Below are 24,033 nucleotides of genomic sequence, written 5' to 3' on the forward strand. Positions count from 1 at the left end.
ATGGAGACAATCAGAAAACATGTCAATAACATAGAGCAGAAAAAAGAAGGGAGAAGAAAGAGAGGAAAAATACTCGTTTGTGATTACTAAAATTCTCTGATATCATGGGCCTATTTACGGACAGTATCCACATCAAAAGACTCTGTCCTAGCAAAGACATCATCCCCCAAGTACATGATCCTGGAAAGGTGCCAAGAGTTTGTCTTGAGTAATTTGAATTCTTTAGCGACTCCTTTGCACAGATCCCAGCCCCTACTTGCCATGAAAGTTATCATAAGCAGATCATACTCTGGACTTTGAGTAACCTTGTCTGACAAAGAAGGATGAGGGCATTTTGAGGACCTCCTTTTCCAATGGCCTACATAGCCACCAGTGCATAAATCTGGCCAGGTGTTCCAGAGGCGTCCAATCCCTAGAGCGGGGGGTGACGGCTGTTGCAAGGATTAAACATACTTTGGCTAGTATGACCAAAATGGCCTCCGTATGCATCTGTGGGGTGGCTGCCATTCCATCACTGCCTTCCAACTTCTGGGATTCACCCAGAAAGGTCTCCCATATAAAGGCTGTGTCCGGATTTGTCAGCATGCCATTCATCTAGCACCGACAGAGACTGGGGCAACTCCCCTTCCTCGTCCGAGGAATGATGAAAGAGCTGGACCGGAGTCAGGGGTCCCATAGACTTGATTTGCTAAGCGGGTGCTTTGCCCTTAGAAAATTTTGGCCAAACATCCTCGCCTTTCCAGTTACGCTTAGCAGGGCGGGAATGCTCTTTAGCAGATGAATCCGAAACATCTGAATCCGCCTCTCACGGGGTGTGCCTCATAGTAGAAGCAGTTTTCCCAGGGTCTAACCTAGCACATGACAGAGTGTCTTCTCCACAGATGTGGCCACCGCCACATTGATCATGGATTGAAAATATACTGGGGAAGTGCTGGAATCCTTCGTGCAAACGTGTAAAAAACAAATATCTCATTGATGGGCATGTCAAAAGGCAAAGGCAGACTACCAGAATATCAATATATATATATATGTAGCAGGTACAGGGGACAAGTGTGTGGGGGGAGGGGTGTTGAGGTCTATGCAGCCTGCAGTAATGGTGGTGGGCAGCCAGCAGTAATGGCTTGTGGCAAAGTTCACTGCATCAGGTGTAAAGCGTTAGGATTTATACTAAATGCAGGTACCACAAATGTGAATGTCTTGTTATATATTATTTTTACTATATTATAATTTATTTTGTATTTAATGAATAAAGAAAAAGACATCACAAACTTTATTCTTTCCCTTTAACTGTTTGTTTATTACAGCAGAATATATGATTTAATTTTGAGTGCTGTATGCAATAAGTAAACATATATACCTGTATATTTCCAGTCTAGAGAACTGCCACACGTGAGATTTTTTGCACAACCTAATAGCAATGCCAATTGTTTTAATTCTAATATCATCTAGGATTTTTTAAAAAAAAATTATTTTATTTTACGTGATATGCCTGTTTGCCCTAGCACATAGAACAACATACCTTCTTATCAGACGTCATTGGACTTTTATTATCTTTAATGTATTTCCTCTGTATTACAAATTGCTATCTAATAATATAGGAGGTGAAATTAGAAGAAACTGTTTGATAATTTGTCATTGTAAACCTGACGTCTCAGTGCAAGACAGGAACTGTTGAATGCTATATAAGAGGGAGGAGATTGTTTCTACATAGCCACGGTGTAATTTAAAACCCCTGGGTTTTAAGGAAGTACAAGCGACTATTACATTCAGCTCACTGCGTGGACGACAGAAAAATTGTAAGTTTAATGACTGTATAATGCTTGAATAGTACAAGGTGCATGCTTTCTGTAACAATAACATGTTTCCTTCCAATGCTTAGTATTCTGTAAAAGATAGAACAAAAGGTAGCTTTAGGAATCTTTTATAAAATGTTGAATATCCAGAGAAAAACAGGTACAGTCCTGAGGTTAGTGCTAAACGTTAACTAAGTTTAATATTATTTAGTTCGTCTGAGACATGAAACACTTATAATACTGGCCCAATGGGGGAAGAATACAAAAATTATAGTACAGGGTTTAATTAGATTGGATGCCTTTGTGTGTCTTTGCATTTGCTATAAAAACAAGTTAAGGTTGTGTCTTGTTTAAAATAATAAAATAAGCTCAACATAAATCCCCACCTCCTATAGACTGCAAGCTCGTTTGAGCAGGTCCTCTTAAACCTATTGTTCCTGTAACTTTTCTTGTAATTGTCCCATTTATAGTTAAATCCCCCCTCTCATAATATTGTAAAGCGCTACGGAATCTGTTGGTGCTATATAAATAATAATAATAATAATAATAATAATAATAACAACCTCCTATAGACTGTAAGCTCGTTTGAGCAACCTATCGTTCCTGTAAGTTTTCTTGTAATTGTCCTATTTATAGTTAAATAATATTGTAAAGCGCTACGGAATCTGTTGGCGCTATATAAATCTCGATAATAATGACCAAGTTGTTTTCTTTTGTATCAGGTGAGAGTTCTTTAACCCCTTAAGGACCAAACTTCTGGAATAAAAGGAAATCATGACATGTCACACATGTCATGTGTCCTTAAGGGGTTAAACATTAATATTTACATTCCTACTTACTGTCAGCTGATGCATTTATGTTATATTACCAGTATAGAGCATAGATATTTTGACTATGCAGAAATTTACATAAAAAATTGCTAAAAAAAAAATAAATCTATAATTTAATTGTACTATAAGGTAGCTTCAAGAGACTTACAAATTATGAGATAAAAATAGGTCCATAGCCATGTCTTCAGTATACAACCCTACTACTATATCTACAACTTTTGCCAGCCTAGTACATTAAGGATTAACTTTGTATCTTAATTTAAAGCACCTCCATAGTTCTGTTTGCTTTAAAGCATTTTAATAGTTAATTAAAGGTAACTTTCAAAGAATGCTCCTTTTCTTTATAACAATTTTGTAGATAATACGTATACAAGTTGTGTTCATTTTAAGTATCTAACGAGTACAAATAATTGTAAAACTGGTGTGGAGATATAGAAAAACCTAACTTTTATTAATAATATATTTTAAAATATTAAGGTCAATCTATAGAATTCATAAAAATACATTATAATTGGCAAGACTCTCCCAAGGATATAGAAATTATTATTATTATTATTAATATTATTATCATGATCAGTATCCATCTATAAAAATCAAACAAGGAAACAAAAGTCAATTCTGTAAGGTAGCAATGTCTACCAAATGTCTACAAAATCAAAAGCAGAAAGTGATTTATGATAGAAAAGATTGGTGATGTACCAATATTAACCTTTAGACTGAGACACCTAAATTAATAAAAGACACCTGACAGATACATTATATGGACACAAGTATTGGGACACCTGACCATTACACCAACAGGGAATTTAATGAAATTGTATTCTAAATACATATACATTAATATCTAGGTGGTCCCCCTGTCTGGGACTTGCAGGAAACTGAAGTGCTTTAGGTGATTGGAGTGTCCCTTTAATACAAGTTTTAAAGGTATATTAGGAATATGTGTTTTATTTTTTAAAATCAAACTGATATTTTATTATATAGCAAAAGTTATGTGAAGTGTATTATTCTGAACCTTTCATAGTAGAGAACACACAGAGCTCAGTGTAATTTGAAACACACTGATGGGATTTACCAAAGTGTTCTGTTTTATAAAGTGATTTAAAATACTAAAAGTGGAGTGATCACCATGGAAACCAGTGGAGCCAAGAGGCATGTTATATTGGTAACTGCACAATAAACTTGTTTGTACCTCTTTTTATAGCAAAGCACTTTGATAAATCTCTTCCATTATGTCCACTGCCAACATTTCATGAGGCTGGCTTTGTGTTTTAGGTATCCACCAGAATTCTGCTTAAGTGAGAGATGAGTGACGAAGAAGCAGTGCTGATTGATCTATATGATTCAGGACGTGAATCGTGCAACCAAAAAAACCATGAAGCTCTAACTCATGCATTGAACATTGCTGAACAATGTTTCAAAACGGATATTCCTTTTACATATTTAATGTTCTACCAAGATTCAACATGTATGAAAAGGACACCAGACATACCAACCCAGAGTTTGGAGGTTCTGAAAAGTGGATTTAAAATAGTAAGAAATTCAAATATAGCTTCCATTCTTTATTCCATCAAACAAGATATCGATGCCTTGAATAAAAGTAAAATTGTCATTATTATACCAGAGCATAGACAACTGCAAATGAGACTATTTCTAAATCTTCTCTTTACCGACGTCTACAAATTCAGAGTTGAGTTGTTTTCGGTTCCTTATGAAGAAGAAGGCCATCATACAAATGTGTTGGCTAAAACTCAAGTAGAGGAGGGTATTGTTCAGGAGCATTCTAAAGAATTTATAAGAAAACTCATCAAGACACATTTGGAAAATTTACCAGCTCTTAAAGGGGACCTTGTTATCCTTAAATCATATCTTATTCCAGGTAATTTGTCTTTTATCACTGATGTAAAATGCACGGTTATACCTAGAGATGTGTATCTTTTCGATCTCTTTAATTTTTTTAATGCAGTTCATACCAAATTAGGGCGCTGTTTAGTAAATGGCCACCTCGTTTGGTATCCTTTAAACTAGTAATCCCATATAAGGGTACCAAATTATGCTAATCAGATGTTTTAATTAACTTATATTATACATATGTTACAAAATATACATTAAAAAAAATGTAATGTCATAAGCATATCTTGATATATATGGCTCATTTTCCTGTCCGCTTGCATCTCCCATGCCTCCCCGCTCTCAGTCCCTGCATTGGCTCCCAGTTAGATATAGGGCTCAATTTAAAATTCTGGTGCTTGCTTACATGTCCCTACATAATGCTGCTCCAACCTACCCATCCTCCCTAATACACAAGTATGTCCCATCAAGGCCACTACGCTCTGCCAAAGACCTACGTAAATCCTCTGTCCGTACGCCCACCTCTAATGCTCGCCTCCAAGACTTTTCCAGGGCTGCACCTCTTCTGTAGAACTCCCTTCCCTTCTCCTTAAGAATTTCACCTAGTCTCCACTCATTTAAAAATCATTGAAAACTCACTTCTTCAAGAAAGCATATCAATTAAACCGCTAGCAAGTTTTTATCCCCCACCCTCCATTACTCCTCTCCTGCAACTGTCAAAAATTACCTACTAAGCCCTCAGTGAATACTTTTCTAACAACCTACTTTGTACCCATACTTTTACCCTTTGTGAAACTATACCCAACCCCTCTAGAATGTAAGCTCATTGAGCAGGGCCCTCAACCCCTCTGTTCCTGTACGTCCAGTTGTCTGGTTTCAATTACATGTCTGTTAGTCCACCCATTGTACAGCGCTACATAAATAATAATAATATTATTATTATTATTAATATATTATACATATATATCTCAAAATACACTTAGAATTATAAATATAATATGTGTGTGTGTGTGTGTGTGTATATATATATATATATATATATATATATATATTCATCTACTATATTTTCTTAATTAATTATAATTAATTATAATTCAAGAGACCTGCCTGACAACCCAGGCAGAATGTCCATTGAATTTAATTTGCAAGCCCTATATTTAACTCTAACGTCCCATAACACCATAAAACCTGTACATGTGGGGTACTGTTGTACTTGTAAAACTTTGCTGAACACAAATAGCAGTGTTTTAAAACACTAAAATTTGTAATGATGATCAGATCATCAGTAAAAGTGCAGTTTTTGTGTGAATAATGGAAAACAAAATTATGAAAATTAGCTTTGGCTAGTGTTTGTGACTAAGTGGCTACTACAAAAGACTGGACTTACCCAATTCTGAATACCCTGGGTTGTCTACCTTTGTGAATGGTATGCCATGATGGGGGGTAATTCTCATTCCTTGGCTGCAATATGGTTTCAAAGGCAACATAGGCTCAGCAAACCAAGCTGGCAAACTGAAATGGGAAAGCCCTATATTTGTCCCTGTAACCTTCCAAAACCCCATAAAACCCGTACATTCGGGTTACTCGTGAGACATCGCTGAACACAAATATGAGTGTTTAGAGCAGTAAAACTGAAAATGACAATTATATCATCAGTGAAAGGGCAGTTTTGTTTGTGAAAAATGCAAAAAACAAATATGACTGCTAATTTTGGCCAGGGTTTGTGACTAAGTGGCTACTAAAAAAGACTGGACATATCCCATTTTGAATACCCTGGGTTGTCTACATTGGCAAATGGTATGCCATGATGGGGGTAAATCTCATTCCTGGGCTGTCATACAGTCTCAAATGCATCATAACCTATCTGGCAAATTTGAATATGTAAAAACTGAAGTGGGCAAGCCCTATATTTGACCTGTAACTTTGCAAAGCTCCATAAAATCTGTTCATGCAGGGTACTGTTTTACTCATGAAACATCACTGAACACAAATATGAGTGTTTTATAGCAGTAAAATGTACAACGACGATAATATAATTAAGGAATGTGCAGTCTTTGTGTGAAAAATGCAAAAAACTAATATGCCCTTTGGCCAGGGTTTGTGGCTACTGCAAAAGACTAGACAAACCCCATTTTGAATACCCTGGATTGTCTACTTTTACAAATGGTATGCCATGCTGGGAATAATTTTTATTCCTGGACTGCCATACACACGGGCGTAGGAACCAGGGGGATAGGGGGGCGCATCCCCCCCAGGAAATCATCCGGGGGGACAGATAATGCAAAAATCCCCCGCAGGTCCACCGAGCTGGTGCATCCATGAGGGCGCACCGCCCGGGAGCAGCATGAGGAGAGGGGCTGACTGGAGGGAAGCGCTCAGCGCTCCCTCCTGTCACTCACTCACTGTAGCGTGGCCGAGCCCTGTATGGTCCGCGGGTACAGGGAGCATCTGTCTCCTGTACCCGGCCGGACTGACAGGAAGTGCACACAACTCACAGTTTACTGAATAAGAATATACCCGGTCAGGGCCGCCATCAGGGGGTGACAACCATAACGGTTGTCACAGGCCCGGCGGCCCTGGGGGGCCCGGCCGCCCGGGCCCCACGTGTAGCAGCGGAACTGCGGCGCCCGCACGCTGATGGGGCCCATCGGGTGGCCTTAGGGCCACCCGATGGGCCCCATATCTTCAAGGGCCCGGTCAGCGCTGTGGCCGTGGTATAGCGCGACCGGGCCCCTTTAAAAAATAAATTGCCGCCGCAGCGCAAGTGCTGCTGGGAGGAAGTAGTCACTTCCTCCCAGCTCACTCCGCGCGGGAGGTGGGAGCGCCCGCCCGACAGCCTGCCCGCCCGACAATGAACAGGGAGAGCCCCGCCTGCCCGACAATGAAGAGGGAGAGCCCCGCCCGACCGACAATGAAGAGGGAGAGCCAGCCGACTGACAGTCCCATCAGCCCCAGCCAGCCACCCTCCTGCAAAGACAAGGTAAGAAACAGGAGGGTGGCTGGAAAATGAGCTCTGTGTGTGTGTGTGAATGTATGTCTGTGTGTATGTCTGTCTGTCTGTTTGTGTGTATGTCTGTCTGTCTGTGTGTATGTCTGTCTGTGTGTATGTCTGTCTGTGTGTACGTCTGTCTGTCTGTGTGTCTGTCTGTGTGTATGTATGTCTGTCTGTATGTATGTATGTATGTCTGTGTGTATGTCTGTCTGTCTGTGTGTATGTCTGTCTGTATGTCTGTCTGAGTGTATGTATGTATGTGTGTATGTATGTTTGTGTGTATGTATGTCTGTCTGTTTGTGTGTATGTCTGTCTGTTTGTGTGTATGTATGTCTGTGTGTGTGTATGTATGTCTGTGTGTATGTCTGTCTGTCTGTGTGTATGTCTGTCTGTCTGTGTGTATGTATGTCTGTGTGTATGTATGTCTGTGTGTATGTCTGTCTGTGTGTATGTCTGTCTGTGTGTATGTCTGTCTGTGTGTATGTCTGTCTGTGTGTATGTCTGTCTGTGTGTATGTATGTATGTGTGTATGTATGTCTGTCTGTTTGTGTGTATGTCTGTCTGTTTGTGTGTATGTATGTCTGTGTGTGTGTATGTATGTATGTGTGTATGTATGTGTGTATGTATGTTTGTGTGTATGTATGTTTGTGTGAATGTATGTCTGTGTGTATGTCTGTCTGTCTGTTTGTGTGTATGTATGTCTGTGTGTATGTCTGTCTGTGTGTATGTCTGTCTGTGTGTATGTATGTCTATCTGTCTGTTTGTGTGTATGTCTGTCTGTCTGTATGTGTATGTCTGTGTGTGTATGTCTGTCTGTCTGTCTGTGTATGTCTGTCTGTGTATGTATGTCTGTATGTCTGTATGTCTGTCTGTCTGTGTGTATGTATGTCTGTCTGTGTGTATGTCTGTCTATGTCTGTGTATGTCTGTCTGTGAATGTATGTCTATCTGTATGCATGTCATTATGTGTATGAATGTCAGTGTATGTATGTATGCATGTCATTATGCATGTGTGTATGTCTGTCTGTATGCATGTATGTCTATGTGTATGCATGTCAGTGTATGTATGTCTGCATGTCATTATGAATGTGTGTCTGTATGAATGCATGTATGCCAGTATGAATGTATGTCATTATGAATGTGTGTATGTATGGATGTCAGTGTCTGTATGGATGCCAGTATGAATGTATGTCTGTATGTATGTATGTATGTATGCATGTATGTCTATCTGTATGCATGTCATTATGTGTGTATGAATGTCAGTGTATGTATGTCTGCATGTCAGTATGAATGTGTGTATGTCAGTATGAATGTCTGTCTGTATGTCATTATGAATGTGTCTGTGTCTGTATGTCCTTATGCATGTGTGTCTGTATCTATGTTAGTATGTGTCTGTGACTATGTACGCCTGTGTGTCTGTATATGTGTGTATGTCTCAGTATTTGTGTGTCAGTATGTATGCCTATATGCATATCAGTATGTGTGTCTGTTAGTATGTATCAGTGTGTGTGTGTGTGTGTGTATCTGTGTCCTTTTGTATCAGTGAATGTGTTTGTGTCTGTGTGTGTATTCCTGTGGGCGGTTTTGGAGGTGGGCCCCCAGGGGCCCAGACCCTGAGCTCAGTTAGGGGCCCCAAAATTTCTGGTGGCGGCCCTGTACCCAGTGAGTAAGAATGCTATCCCCCCCAGATTTGTGGGGTTCCTACGCCCATGGCCATACAGTCCCAAAGGCAACATAGGCCCAGCAAACCAACCTTGCAAATTTTAATGTGTAAAAAGCCCTATATTTGACCCTGTAACTCTCCAAAACACCATAAAACCTGTACATAGTGGGTACATTTGTACTTGTGAGACATCACTGAATACAAATATGTGTAATTTATTGCAGTAAAAACTAACAGTATTATGATAGTAACAATTAAAATGCCATGCAGAACTTGAAAAATAATACAAATACTTATTTTCTGAAAGTTTTTTAAAATTTTATTTATATTAAGTTATGTTTCATATATAACCAGAAAGAGAAAATGGAACAAGGGCATCTCCTGTGAGTGGAAACGGAGCCTCCTTGGATATACAAGCAGTATCCTGAATGGATAGAGATAAGACGTAGTGATATTAGGAAGTAACAACACCAAAACGAAAATGACTAATATCTAGTCGTTTAGTAAAAGTATATAACCAGTATATAATATATATAACCAGCCTTATAAGGCTAACCTCTAATTTAGTACAAAAAATAAAAATACATATAGATGCTGATGCAACAATCAGCATATATCTGGCTTTATTATAGGTGGCCAACCTAGGCTGAAAAAATTTGGATTTGGATATATTAAGTATTAGCAGGTATATGGATGGGGGGCTGAACCTAATTATGATCCTCTATGGATATAGTGACCAGTAGAGGATATATACACATCTCTTAGATGGTACACAAAAGGAGCTCATAGAACTAATGATATATCCACTAAATAACTGCTGAATGGATATCTACACCTAATATGCACAGAGCAATCAGTCCCGTTAATCAGTGTAGTATAAAAATTAGTAAGGAAATAGAACACGCTCTCTCCCTGGTAAACTTGCTAGACAGGTAGAAGAAAGGAAAAAGTTATAAGAAAGATAATTAAGGCATCAGGTCGTTAGACATGTTGGAGATAACCAGCCATGTGAAACAAACAAAAAAATAAATCAATGTGCCCAAAAATAAAGATTAAAAACCGGCAAACAACCCGACTCACCTTCGTCAGGAGAAAAAGATTAAATGAACGGTGATCCCTGTTTAAAGGCTGTGCCCCTAGTAGTGTCTAATGAAAGGAGCCAATGAGAAATGTATAAGTCATCATTAATTCTCAATTGCTAGCTAGTTATCCACTAAACTGAGGTTCCAACTCCAAATGAAGCTGGACCAACCCCCTATCTCCTGAGGTATGTTGTGGTCCGTATTATGTGTGTAAAATCATTAAATTATAAAATAACAGCAACCAATTATCAAATCAGCTATGTTAGAAGGTAAATATGTGCTAAGAAAAAGACATAGCCAATCTATCTACTGGATTATCCTCTGTTAATGGGAGATCAATACTATAGTATCACATTTTCAAAGCAGTATTTGTCACTTAATGAGCAAAGTTCTCATATATGGTTACAATCTGATCTGTCAATGTATCAATTCTGCCACAGGCAAGATCAATCAATCTGCTCCATTTTTTTTTATATACCGTCCGAATGGATTAACAGATTAGCAGTTTAAATGATCATGTGGTCTGCCCGAGATTTGCAATCTATATGCTATTCTAACACACAGATCCCACATTTAGAGTATTGATTTAGTAGTCAATACTCAGACATAACCAATCGATCTCCTAAGGTGTCATTAGTCTCTGGAGATCCAATAATATTATGCATATAGACCACATATAACAAGTTTTTCAAAGTATACTTATCATTAGGTGAGCAAAGTTATCTTTATATTTATGATCTAACTTATCAAAGTATCGAATCTACGACAGGCAAGATCAATTGATCAAATACATTTTTCTGATGTATAATCCTAATGAGTTATCAAGTATATGTTAAGTGTACTGGTGTTAAGTGACTCAGTAATCCTAAAGTTTCCCCAAGTTATGTGATATATATGTTGATCCAACCCTTAATTCCTGTACTGTTTTTATAAAAATGGTTATATTCACAGTGTAGACTGCCTCACTTCATGCGGAGTCTTATAGATAAATATTATAGGTGCAGTCCCTGCTAGTGTAGAATTGCATAAAAGAATATATTCATGAGATATTTCTCGCAGTGGATAGATGTTACTAGTAATGCTATTGACAGGATGTACATACAGATATCACCATTAAAGGTAGAGAAAACTTTGCTACCAAAATCTACGGTTTAGTAGAGAGAAGGCTCCATGTTTGGATTGAGGGGTTATCAAACGCTGCATCAAAGGGATACATACTAAAGAAGAAGGGGGAGTCAAACAGAATTCCCATATAAATAAATATAATTACATAAAGTGTGTTACAAACAAATAGCTAAATATATCAAACTACTCTAAACAAGATACTGAAGTGAATGTTATTTACAGTGCTATATACATATGGCGTGAATCTATAGACTACAGGGAGTGCAGAATTATTAGGCAAGTTGTATTTTTGAGGATTAATTTTATTATTGAACAAAAACCATGTTCTCAATGAACCCAAAAAACTCATTAATATCAAAGCTGAATATTTTTGGAAGTAGTTTTTAGTTTGTTTTTAGTTATAGCTATTTTAGGGGGATATCTGTGTGTGCAGGTGACTATTACTGTGCATAATTATTAGGCAACTTAACAAAAAACAAATATATACCCATTTCAATTATTTATTTTTACCAGTGAAACCAATATAACATCTCAACATTCACAAATATACATTTCTGACATTCAAAAACATAACAAAAACAAATCAGTGACCAATATAGCCACCTTTCTTTGCAAGGACACTCAAAAGCCTGCCATCCATGGATTCTGTCAGTGTTTTGATCTGTTAACCATCAATATTGCGTGCAGCAGCAACCACAGCCTCCCAGACACTGTTCAGAGAGGTGTACTGTTTTCCCTCCTTGTAAATCTCACATTTAATGATGGACCACAGGTTCTCAATGGGGTTCAGATCAGGTGAACAAGGAGGCCATGTCATTAGATTTTCTTCTTTTATACCCTTTCTTGCCAGCCACGCTGTGGAGTACTTGGACGCGTGTGATGGAGCATTGTCCTGCATGAAAATCATGTTTTTCTTGAAGGATGCAGACTTCTTCCTGTACCACTGCTTGAAGAAGGTGTCTTCCAGAAACTGGGAGTTGAGCTTGACTCCATCCTCAACCCGAAAAGGCCCCACAAGCTCATCTTTGATGATACCAGCCCAAACCAGTACTCCACCTCCACCTTGCTGGCGTCTGAGTCGGACTGGAGCTCTCTGCCTATTACCAATCTATCCATCTGGCCCATCAAGACTCACTCTCATTTCATCAGTCCATAAAACCTTAGAAAAATCAGTCTTGAGATATTTCTTGGCCCAGTCTTGACGGTTCAGCTTGTGTGTCTTGTTCAGTGGTGGTCGTCTTTCAGCCTTTCTTACCTTGGCCATGTCTCTGAGTATTGCACACCATGTGCTTTCGGGCACTCCAGTGATGTTGCAGCTCTGAAATATGGCCAAACTGGTGGCAAGTGGCATCTTGGCAGCTGCACGCTTGACTTTTCTCAGTTCATGGGCAGTTATTTTGCGCCTGACTATTTTGAATGAAATGCTTGATTGTTCGATGATCACGCTTCAGAAGCTTTGCAATTTTAAGAGTGCTGCATCCCTCTGCAAGATATCTCACTATTTTTGACTTTTCTGAGCCTGTCAAGTCCTTCTTTTGACCCATTTTGCCAAAGGAAAGGAAGTTGCCTAATAATTATGCACACCTGATATAGGGTGTTGATGTCATTAGACCACACCCCTTCTCATTACAGAGATGCACATCACCTAATATGCTTAATTGGTAGTAGGCTTTCAAGCCTATACAGCTTGGAGTAAGACAACATGCATAAAGAGGATGATGTGGTCAAAATACTCATTTGCCTAATAATTCTGCACACAGTGTATTCTGAAATGAACGACATGTACGAGAATCCCTCATTTAAACTGAAAGGGGATAAGGTTTTTAGTTTGTATATCCAAAAACTCTCCCTTTGGAGTAGTCTTTTGTCAATGTCACCCTTTCTAGGATCCCGGGTGACTTTTTCAATGCCGCTAAAACGTATGCCTTCTGAAGAGCCTCCATGATGCAGTTTGAGGTGTTTTGAAATAGGTGTATTTATGTGCTTCGAGGGATTGACCGAGTTAACATGTTCGAGAATACGTTTTTTAAAAGCGCGGCAGGTCTTACCCACGTAGAGTTTCTGGTAGCTGCATGTCAGGAGATATATAATTCCTGTGGTCTGGCAATTGAAAAATGTGTCAGTGGTGAATGTTTCAATATTATTTGAATTGGAGAAATTCTTGGATTTTCTATGTGTAAACTTAAAGACTTTACATCCCCACACTGGTATTTACCAGTGTGAGGAGATTTGAGCCAGCAAGATCTGTTAGGGATTGTGGTCAGGTGGCTTGGAATCAGGATATCTCTAAGATTGCGCCCACGTCTTGCTGTAACTGTGACATGTGGTGTTAATACTGTATTGAGATGAAGTCCTGATGAAGAAGGAGACAGAATATTTCGAGGATGTTTTTAACTGTATACCAACCTGCGTCAAAGCTCCCAATACACCTAATCTGTTCTTGTGTAGTCTTCTTAGGGAGCGCTTCTTTGAGGAGGTCAGTTCTATTTATTAATAATGCTCTTTTATAGGACCTTTTGAGGCATTTATTAGGGTAGCCTTTCATATATATGTTTCATATATAAATATTTGATATAAAAGGAAAGCCCTTTTGTGGGGGTTCATTTACTATGAAAGAGGTGCAAATTCCAGGTTTTGTTTACGTTTTATTTTGATCACAACTTGTACAACTGACTCCGTCCTTAAGGGGTTAAAGCAGACCGAATCAGTAATTAATGCTTTTATGTTTCAACAATGTAAGTAGTAAAATTCTCAACAGGATTATTGACTTAACCTGGAATTGTTGGGAATTGGCCAGGGAATAATATATTTTAGTCCAAATCTACTGAGCCCAAAATAGCACCGAGAGCATTGTGCAAAAGCTGGCAATTCCAGTTTAGTGATTAATCTTGCCAGGAGATACCCATTGTCTGTGAGTGTTCAGTGAGCAATGAAACATTAAATGCCATTTAAAAAAAACACTGTATTGGACTGCCTTCTGGAGAGCACAGGATATCTACAACATAATTTTCCCTACACGTAGGCTTAGACACCTGCACTCCATTATTCAGTTTACATGCTACTGACCTCCATTATTCTGAGGCCAAACCTGGCAGAGAGTGACAGGAGTTGCCATTAACGCTGTATCCTATTTTCACCAGTCAAGAATAATTTTCACCAATGACTTTTACCTAGTTTATATTTTGGGAATTAAAACAAAATAAATTTTCTTCAGGCGATAAATAAAAACATTCTCTTGTGGGTTCAAGGGCCAGATACATCAATCAGTATGGTGTTAGAGTCTGCAAATATCCCCAAATCGTGTAATTATCTTGCCTATTTTTTGTAATTTAAATCATTCTCAAATCTAGAACTGAAGGCAATCAAAAGATATTCCTAATCTGTTACTATCTCAAACCAACCAAAAGCAATACAATTTTCAATAGGAGAATTCATGACAATGTAAACAGCTTCCATCAAAGATAAAATAACACTTCATATGACCTTTCCCTTGGCTTTGTTGGCTAATCAGAGATGAGCGTTGCTTAAAAACACCTAATAGACTGGAATAGGTCAATGTGTTTTTTAAAGTACTACAAATGGAGTATCATAATACTATATTCACCAAACTAACTTTAGTTTAATGAAGCAGTTTTGGTGTATAGAACATGCCCCTGCAGTCTCACTGCTCAATTCTCTGCCATTTAGGAGTTAAATCACTTTGTTTATGAACCCTAGTCACACCTCCCTGCATGTGACTTACACAGCCTTCCCAAACACTTCCTGTAAAAAATTGTCTAGAATTTATACTTCCTTTTTTGCAATTCTGTTTAATTTAGAATTTCTTATTTCCTGCTCTGTTAATACCTTGCTAGACCCTGCAGGTGCCTTCTATGTGTGATTAAAGATCAATTTACAGAGTAGGTGACAAAAACTTCTGAAACATTTTGTTTTCATGCAGGCTGTGTCAGTCACAGCCAGGGGAGATGTGACACGAGCTGCATAAACAGAAATAAAAGTGATTTAACTCCTAAATGGCAGAGAATTGAGCAATAAAACAGACATGATCTATACACTGCTTTATTAAGCTAAAGTTGTTTTGGTGACTATAGTATTACTTTAATGTCTTCCTATTTAAGAGCTCCTATCGGTAACAGAATTAAGACCAACATACTTCATTCTGTCGGTCCTCCTCTACATGCTACAATGGAACATATTAGAATTGTTAAAAAATATACTGTATTAATTACCTTATCACTAAATCCTTACTATGTTACAATTGACAGAGAATATCTTTCTGCACGGATTTACTACAAGATCTGGAGGAATATCATATATTCCTACTCTTAGTTCTTTGAATCTCTTCAGCAGTTGCAGGAGACGAGATCCACAAGTGGTTGTTGCTGAAAACTTCCGTCGTTTAGGCAAGGCTGCCGGATTTGATCCAAAGTCTTATTTTTCTATAAAGGTAAATTGCTTTTTTTTTTTTTTTTTAATCTAATACTAGTTTTTTTGGAAATAAGGTATACAATTAATGTGATTAACGTATAATTGGGTCTACTTATTAATAAATATATTGGTGATATGAAATAAGCAGCCTTGATTAGAGTAAGTGCTTACTTGGATTTGTAATATGGGTTACTTTCTTGTGTATTCATCTATTTAAGGTAAGAAACATCTGACTTCTTAAGAGTAGAGCATTAGGTTTTTGCTTGTCATAGAGATATGCACAGCTAATGCTTTAAATGTTACAAGAATGGAAGCATTAGTGGCATCTTTGTGGAAACATTAGTGAACAGTTTAGGGTCACTGGCGATGTTCTTGGTATAAATTTGTTTGAATTAGAATATTCATTTTTGACCAGAGTGGTTTGATAATGGTATACTCATCAGTCATCACACATCTACTAAGCTACCCTTGTGTTATTGAAATACGCACCGTGCAGATGGTAATATTTTGTATGTATTTGTGCCTCCACCAATCAAAAGCATAGCATTTTCATTATCCACCTAGGTAAAGCAACAAAACGACGCAAGCCTTTACATGCTCCTCAAGGTACCATTGTAATTCCACAAGGGCCAATTCAGAACCACCATACACAGTTGTTCGCAATACACAATTATTGTTCTGTTACTAGACATGTATGTCGAAATGTTAATTCAAAATACTGAGGTTATGTGTTAGATTTTTGCTTAGACATAAGCACCCATGCAAAGTTTATGTACGATAAAATGACCTGATTAATTCGCCTCTGCGCAGGTGATAATTTACATCTATTCTTCTATACTGATGCTTAAGCCTCTGCGCAGGCGACTGTTCGCTATCCTGAAACTCAGTTTGATGTATGAATACCTGACATGATACCAATAAACATATTTAAAACAAAATAGCACTGAGAGCATTGTGCAAAAGCTGGCAATTCCAGTTTAGTGATTAATCTTGCCAGGAGATACCCATTGTCTGTGAGTGTTCAGTGAGCAATGAAACATTAAATGCCATTTAAAAAACCACTGTATTGGACTGCCTGCTGGAGAGCACAGGATATCTACAACATCATTTTCCCTACACCTAGGCTTAGACACCTGCACTCCATTATTCAGTTTACATGCTACTGACCTCCATTATTCTGAGGCCAAACCTGGCAGAGAGTGACAGGAGTTGCCATTAACGCTGTATCCTATTTTCACCAGTCAAGAATAATTTTCACCAATGACTTTTACCTAGTTTATATTTTGGGAATTGAAACAAAATACATTTTCTTCAGGCGATAAATAAAAACTTTCTCTTGTGGGTTCAAGGGCCAGATACATCAATCAGTATGGTGTCTGCAAATATCCCCAAATCGTGTAATTATCTTGCCTATTTTTTGTAATTTAAATCATTCTCAAATCTAGAACAATCAGATGCGATATGTTTTATCCGTTTATGTAACTGGGGGTCACAGAAAGCAAGGGAGCTATAAAGTTCAGATTTGACAATGGAGCATAGGGTGCGCATATTTTGGGAGTCTCCAATTTAGTAATGAAAATGTCTCAGATATTGTCAACACTGTACTAGGAAAGGAGGTTTATGTTTATTTCTATATCTCCCTAGTCTTAACAAGATATTCAGTAAGATGTAACATGTAAGTTAAAAGCCAGAGCCACATTTGCAGCAGTATAGTAGTTTAATACATTATGGACTCCAATACCATCTTTGACAGAAGTGAGTTATAATTTGTTAGAAGATGAACGTTGTTACTTATTTATGAGTTCCAGAATTTTGTGAATGGGAAGACCACAATGAGAGGGCACTAAATGCTATGTGGTTATGGATTCAACTTTTTCTTTTTTTAAATAAAGATCTAAAATGGGTATACTTTGATTATCTAAGGGTGCTAGAATCCCAAAAATGTTTTTAATTTTTTATCGTAATTTATTTCATTCCTGTTCATATGATTTATATCGATGAATATTTATTTTGGTAGCATTTTTTTAAAGCAAGAGATTCGAATAAGGCACAGAATGTCTTTTCAATGACTCATTACAAGAAGTCTAAAGCAATATTGTCATTATATAATCAAACAGTAGGTATTGGTAATTCTTTCTTTATTTTATTTTTATATTCTTGAATTGTTATAAAACAGTTCTAACAATGTTAGAAAAAAAATGGGAAATGGATGCAAAAATGTATAAAAGATGACATGTTTTGAAACATGGGGAATGTCTTAAATGGCTGTTTTTCTTTAACATTGCAGGTTGATCATGCCAATGATGTTTGGATCATGGGAAAGAAAGAACCTAAAAGCTATGATGGGATAGTAACCAATCAGAAAGGTGTCACAATAGCAGCTCCTGGTGCAGACTGTATACCTATTCTCTTCTGTGATCCGGTAATGAAAGTGTGTGGAGCAGCTCATTCAGGTACAGTCTTTGTGGTTATAGTCATATATGTTAAAGGAACAAAACAAGAGCCATAACCACTACAGCTTGTTGAACAGCGTGTAGTGGTTAGGGTTCCCCCAGTGTATGTAGCCAAACTCTTCTTGACACAGTCCTCCTGCTCAGAGCATTTGCGGATCCAAGGGGGGAGTACCAGGCAAGAGGGAAGTGTTCCCTTAATATTGCTGGCTGAGGCTTAGACTGCCTGCCTGCTGCTTTTGGCGTCACACAGCTAAAAGAAACAGCACCTCAGTATGAACTGTGGTCGCTTAGGTGTATGGCAGATTCTGACATTCCAACTGTCTGATGGGTGACTTACTAAGTTATACTCACCTTGTGATCTCGGATTTCATTTCCCCCCGAATGACAAAAACTATAAAATAAAACAAAAACAGAACAGCAGCAGAGATTAGATGCTGCAAAACACAAATCTTTCTGTATTCGGCTTTCCGATTGCTACCACTCCCTCCTGAGAGCAGGTGTCAGACGAGAAAATGCTCAAATGAACTCTTACTATACAGCATTAGGAACACAAACCTGTTTCCCTAACACTATAGTGTCCTAGTTGCAGTTTAGTGTTAGGAGTAAAAAGCAGAAACCCATTTGGTGTAAAAAGCAGAAAGAAAACTTTTTATTTAACTTTTCTCCAGTGCCAAGACACCCTCTGGACACCAACGCCTCCTCCCAAGACATGACCCAACTCTTGAGGTGATGGGTAAGCCAATGCTTCTCATAGAGCGCTGCTAGCGCTTTGAATTCAATGCTTTCCTGTGAGCTGCTGTGCCATGTGACTCGGTCAGTGAAGCGGAAGCACCTCTAGTGGCTGTCTGGCAGATAACCACTAGAGAAGTCTGTTTAACCCTAAAATGTAAAAAAAATCTCCAAAACCACAATGTTTTGCATAGCAGAGTTAAAACGAGAGGATCACTGCACCCAGACCACTTCATTCAGGTTCTTTAAGCCACACAGCATAATGGTTTTATATCCAGTGCCAAAATGTGTTTGTTCTTATTGGAGTGTAACACCCATCATGCTCGGTAATGATCTGAATGTGTGCATAACATGGCACCATACCAATAAAACCATTGCGGTGTTTAATCTGAACTGTCACATCGAAATCCAAATGGGAAAATGTAGGCTAAACTAGCTGATCTGGAGAAATTCTCCAACATGACATTTTTTTTGTTCAGCTTCAGTTCATAAATTGGAGAATATACCCGAAACTCTATTGTTTAATTGCATTTTACAGAACTCCACAGCAGTAAAGTTCACAACTATTCTCAGTGTAGGAGACTGTCTCATAGAGTTCCATAGCAATATAGTTTACAGCATTCTGCTGTGTGATAGAGTATGTCACAGAGCTCCAGATCAATACACTAAATTGCTCTGTGGCAGAGATTGTATCAGTTATTAGTACATTGGTCCAACTGCTATGAATTGATTGTAATCCCCCGTCCTGCCCCCAGATGGCGCTCTGAATCTGCCCTTGGATCAGAGTTGTAAAAGCTGAGGTCTGCATGTATTCCAGCAAATATCTTTGCCAGGAAATGTAGCCTTGGAGTATATGGAAAATTGGGTTAAATAATGTTTTAAATTAGGGTTTTTGAGAAATAAGATCCAGTATGATCAAATATTCAGATTCTGTGAAACAGGAACCGGGGAATAAAACATGTTTAGGAAGCTATCCTCTGACACATGGTATGTATGATTTGGGGTATGGGATGATTGCTTCCATGAATGGACTATAGGACTCGAGTGTTCTCTCCTTATTACCCTGCGAGTGCTAAACTAGTTAAGAAACCACAGTTTAATAGAACCATATCCTGAAATCTATGATTTATTCACAGCCCGAATTTGTTTCTAAATACAGACTATGGACTTTAAACATTTATTCACTGTTTCATTACTGGAACGCTAACAAAAAAAGTGCTTATAGAGAAGAAAGATCGCTTTGAAATCAGACGTTGCGACACTTCAATCAGACAATGATTGATCATATTAGGTCTTCTACTATTCACATAACTATCATATGTTTTAAACTTTGAACTAATTCCCATTTGTCAGTATTGAATACTGGCTAATTAGATGTTGCAATATCAGACACCTTTATTCCTGGATGGGTAAGGTATTGGATGTATTGATTTTATGTTTTTAGTAGCATACATTTCAGGAAAGGAAAATATATGCAGTAAATTATGTTATGCATCATCAAATCCAGTAGATGTCACTACAGGATTTAGTAAAAAATTGACAGTCTTTCTACGGAAACAGCTCTAGTGACTGTCTGTCTGCGGGAGTAGCAGTCTGATTCACATCGGCAGACTTTAAAATTCACTTTGATATGCCAACAATTCTCCCTTTAGCAAATAACAATGTTAGTAGTTTTGGTGCTTAGAGTGTCCCTTTAAGGTAAAATATTTTTTATTTTGCTCTGCTGAACGTCTTTAATATTTGTGGTATCTGTAGAATGACAGGAAATTGATATTTAATGCAGCAATTCAGTCACGTTTCTGCTGCATTAACGAACTATTGAAAAGGCGGCCATCTTTTACATCAACTACAACTACAGCAACTACATCAACAACATTATAAAAACTAACATAAGTACATATTTGACTTTTTTTTAAATTGGTTTATGATCTGTGTGTCTTTAAATTGTCGAAATACAGTTTGTATGTGAATTCATAGCACTTGTTTTTTTTTAGGTTGGAAAGGCACTTTGATGGGTGTCGCAATGGCCACAGTAAACGCTATGGTGTCTGAATACGGATGCAGTATGAAAGACATACAGGTGGTTCTCGGGCCTTCGGTGGGACCGTGCTGCTTTACTCTACCCCAGCAAGATGCCAAAGCATTTCACGATATCCACCCACAGTGTGTTAGGCAGATTGACTCACCCGGCCCTTGTGTTGATATACGAAGAGCAACAAGGTGAGTTTAAGTAAAATGTAAAACATTTGTAGCTGTTTGTAATCGTTTCAACATGTTTGTGTTGTGTTTTTTTTTCCTGTGTAAGTTTATCATTCCTTTTCTTTAGACTAACATGCATTACTAAACTCTGTACCCCATAATAAAGCATATAAAACCATATCAAATAGCATAAAATGAAAGAAAAGGCCAAACACATGATATAAAAATTAAAAATTATTATTTATAGAAAGTGCATGTTTAATTTAAAGGAAAAATAGACGTAGCGAAAAAGAACAACAAGAAGGTACATAAATATGTATCTGGCATAGCACAAAACCGCAGTTTAATTCACGCTATACACTGTCATCTCCTGGTAAGGCCAATCACAGAGTGACATATGCATGCTCAGGGTATGCTTTTTTACCGGCAAAGTTGTGTTGCTATGGTTACAACTGACACAGTGTGTGTTTCTGTGCTTTATCAGTGAGTGGCTAATCTGCCAGAGGTTGGTATCTTTGCAAGCAGATGTTATTGGCAGTCAGTCGGTAAAAAAATACAAAGACAAGTTTGGAGACCTAGTGGTAATTAGAAGCCACTAATAGCTACTGGTAGTGGTTAGTAGTGTCGGCTAATAGTATAGCAATGGCTAATAGGACAAAGTTGGCAACTAGTCCTTAGTTTGCTGCAGATTATTCCAAACGCTGAACTGAACAGTTTATGATAACATTTAAAGGGAAACTCCAGTGCCAGGAAAACGATCCGTTTTCCTGGCACTGGAGGGTCCCTCTCCCTCCCACCCCCCAATCCCCAGTTGCTGAAGGGGTGAAAACCCCTTCAGTGACTTACCAGGGGCAGCGACAGGTCCCACGTCGCTGCTTCCTCCTCCCCCGCCGCTCCTCCTTCTGCTTACGTCGGCCGGTGGGCGAGACTGATCTCGCCCGCCGGCCGAGGAGACCTAATGCGCATGCGCGGCAATGCCGCGCATGCGCATTAGCGCACCCCATAGGAAAGCATTGAAAATGAATTTCAATGCTTCCCTATGGGGAATAGAGCGACGCTGGAGGTCCTCACACAGCGTGAGGACGTCCAGCGACGCTCTAGCACAGAAAACCTGTGCTATGAAGCAGGAAGTGTCCTCTAGTGGCTGTCTAATAGACAGCCACTAGGGGAGGACTTAACCCTGCAAGGTAATTATTGCAGTTTAAAAAAAACTGCAATAATTACACTTGCAGGGTTAAGGGTAGTGGGAGTTGGCACCCAGACCACTCCAATGAGCCGAAGTGGTCTGGGTGCCTGGAGTGTCCCTTTAAGGTTACAATGATTCAATGCTCCAACCCAAACTATGTTAATGCATAGAGATAGTTCTAATACATCACAGAAAAGTTACACATGGACCATCAGTGCAACCATAGCAGAGTGCATAGCAGAGTTAGGTCACCTGTGCTTAAAGGGACCCTCCAGTTACATGAACAACTACAGCTTAATGTAGTTCTTCTAGTGAGTATAGTCAGCCCCTGCAGGCTTTTTTAATGTAAACACTGCCTTTTGATAGAAAAGGTAGTGTTTACATTGCTGCCTAGGGAAACCTACAGTGTTAGTCACTCAGACAGTCACTAGGGGTGCTCCAGCGTCTCTGAGCTTTCCCGATATAGATGTATTGAGTCAATGCGTCTCTATAAGGAGGTGCTGATTGGCCAGCATGGCATTTTGGCGCGAACTCACAATAACCTTCCAATGCTTTCCTATAAGACTTGCACAGCACTGGAATAACGGTACATTTTCTACTTATTTGGGGGGGAGGGGGCATGCTCATTTGTATTCCTGCACCTATAGTGTTCCTTTAACTGACCAACGTGCTAAATGCAGTGGATCCAAGCAGTGTTCAGTCCTATCCAGCATTTTCTGGCATCCTTATTTAAAAAAATCTGTAGAATAAAAAAATATTGCACCATTGAGGCAGGAACAGTATTTTCAAAAGTGACATTTTCTCTTTGTTTCAGGATTCTTCTAGAACGTGGGGGCATTCTGCCAAGTAATATCCAGGATGACTCAGTTGCTGACAATAGCCAGAATCTCACTCTATGCACCTCCTGCCATCCTGACAAGTTTTTTTCCCATGTTCGAGATGGCCCTAACTTTGGGACGCAAATTGGCTTCATATCAATTCGATAATAATCACGCCAGCGGAATGGAGCCCTTAAGTCTGCAATTACTGGAAATGATGAGGGTGTGGGAACAATTTGTACCACTGCTGATTTCTAGCGTCTCGTTAGCCTAGTTACTTCAAATATGAAATAGAAATAAAAAAACATTAAAACTTCCTTCACTATAACAAGCATACACATTATTGGTTCAAATAGATTAGCATTGCAATGCAAACTAAAATACAACAATCCCATTTTATCTCTCATATCCTTTTTTTCACATGGTGTAGAGGCTATGAAAAAGAATCCCCAGTGCACCATTCACCAGATTTCAAGGAATTTTGAACCAGCTCTGGGATCCTTTATCTGGCTAGTGGAAATATTATCTGCACAAATTACGATCAATTAAATAGATCTGAATTTTTATTATGTTAAAGCATGTGTCCTATTCCTTTTGAAGTTCTCGCGGGCCTTGCAAGAACTGCTGCTAAGGCAAAACACCTGATGAGGAGGTATATGCCCAGGTTGTATAGAATAGTAGAATAGTAAAAGGGAATCCCCATTCTATTTCTTGTACTATATAGGTACATGCACCGATCCATGTGTGCATGGTAAGGGAAGGCTATTATGGGGGTTGGGAATTGTTCCTCCAGCCCACTAGCATACTGGGGTTGGGGGCTGCTGCCCCACTGTACCATTCTTCTGCTGATTAATAGCTATGGGAGATTCATTAAGTACTGCAGGA

At 38.6% G+C, this 24,033-nt stretch overlaps 1 protein-coding gene across 1 annotated transcript; it reads left to right on the forward strand.

Moving 5' to 3' along the window:
* The first annotated feature begins 1,721 nt into the window (after positions 1–1,721).
* LOC134595492 (purine nucleoside phosphorylase LACC1-like) lies at positions 1,722–23,575 on the forward strand. Its single transcript, XM_063444708.1, has 6 exons — positions 1,722–1,796; positions 3,899–4,502; positions 15,601–15,782; positions 18,051–18,216; positions 20,940–21,165; positions 23,145–23,575. The coding sequence occupies exons 2-6, from the start codon at positions 3,929–3,931 to the stop codon at positions 23,314–23,316; spliced, it is 1,320 nt and encodes a 439-aa protein (XP_063300778.1). The 5' UTR covers positions 1,722–1,796; positions 3,899–3,928; the 3' UTR covers positions 23,317–23,575.
* Positions 23,576–24,033: the final 458 nt, after the last annotated feature.

This window comes from Pelobates fuscus, chromosome 1 (genome assembly GCF_036172605.1).
Source record: "Pelobates fuscus isolate aPelFus1 chromosome 1, aPelFus1.pri, whole genome shotgun sequence".
NCBI classification, from domain to species: domain Eukaryota; kingdom Metazoa; phylum Chordata; class Amphibia; order Anura; family Pelobatidae; genus Pelobates; species Pelobates fuscus.

Excerpts from the sequence above, each read along its gene's own strand:
- LOC134595492 (XM_063444708.1), top strand. The coding sequence starts at position 3,929 with ATGAGTGACGAAGAAGCAGTGCTGATTGATCTATATGATTCAGGACGT. Across the intron at positions 4,503-15,600 it reads TAAATCATATCTTATTCCAG|AGAATATCTTTCTGCACGGA; the intron begins GTAATTTGTCTT and ends TACAATTGACAG. Across the intron at positions 15,783-18,050 it reads AGTCTTATTTTTCTATAAAG|GTTGATCATGCCAATGATGT; the intron begins GTAAATTGCTTT and ends TTAACATTGCAG.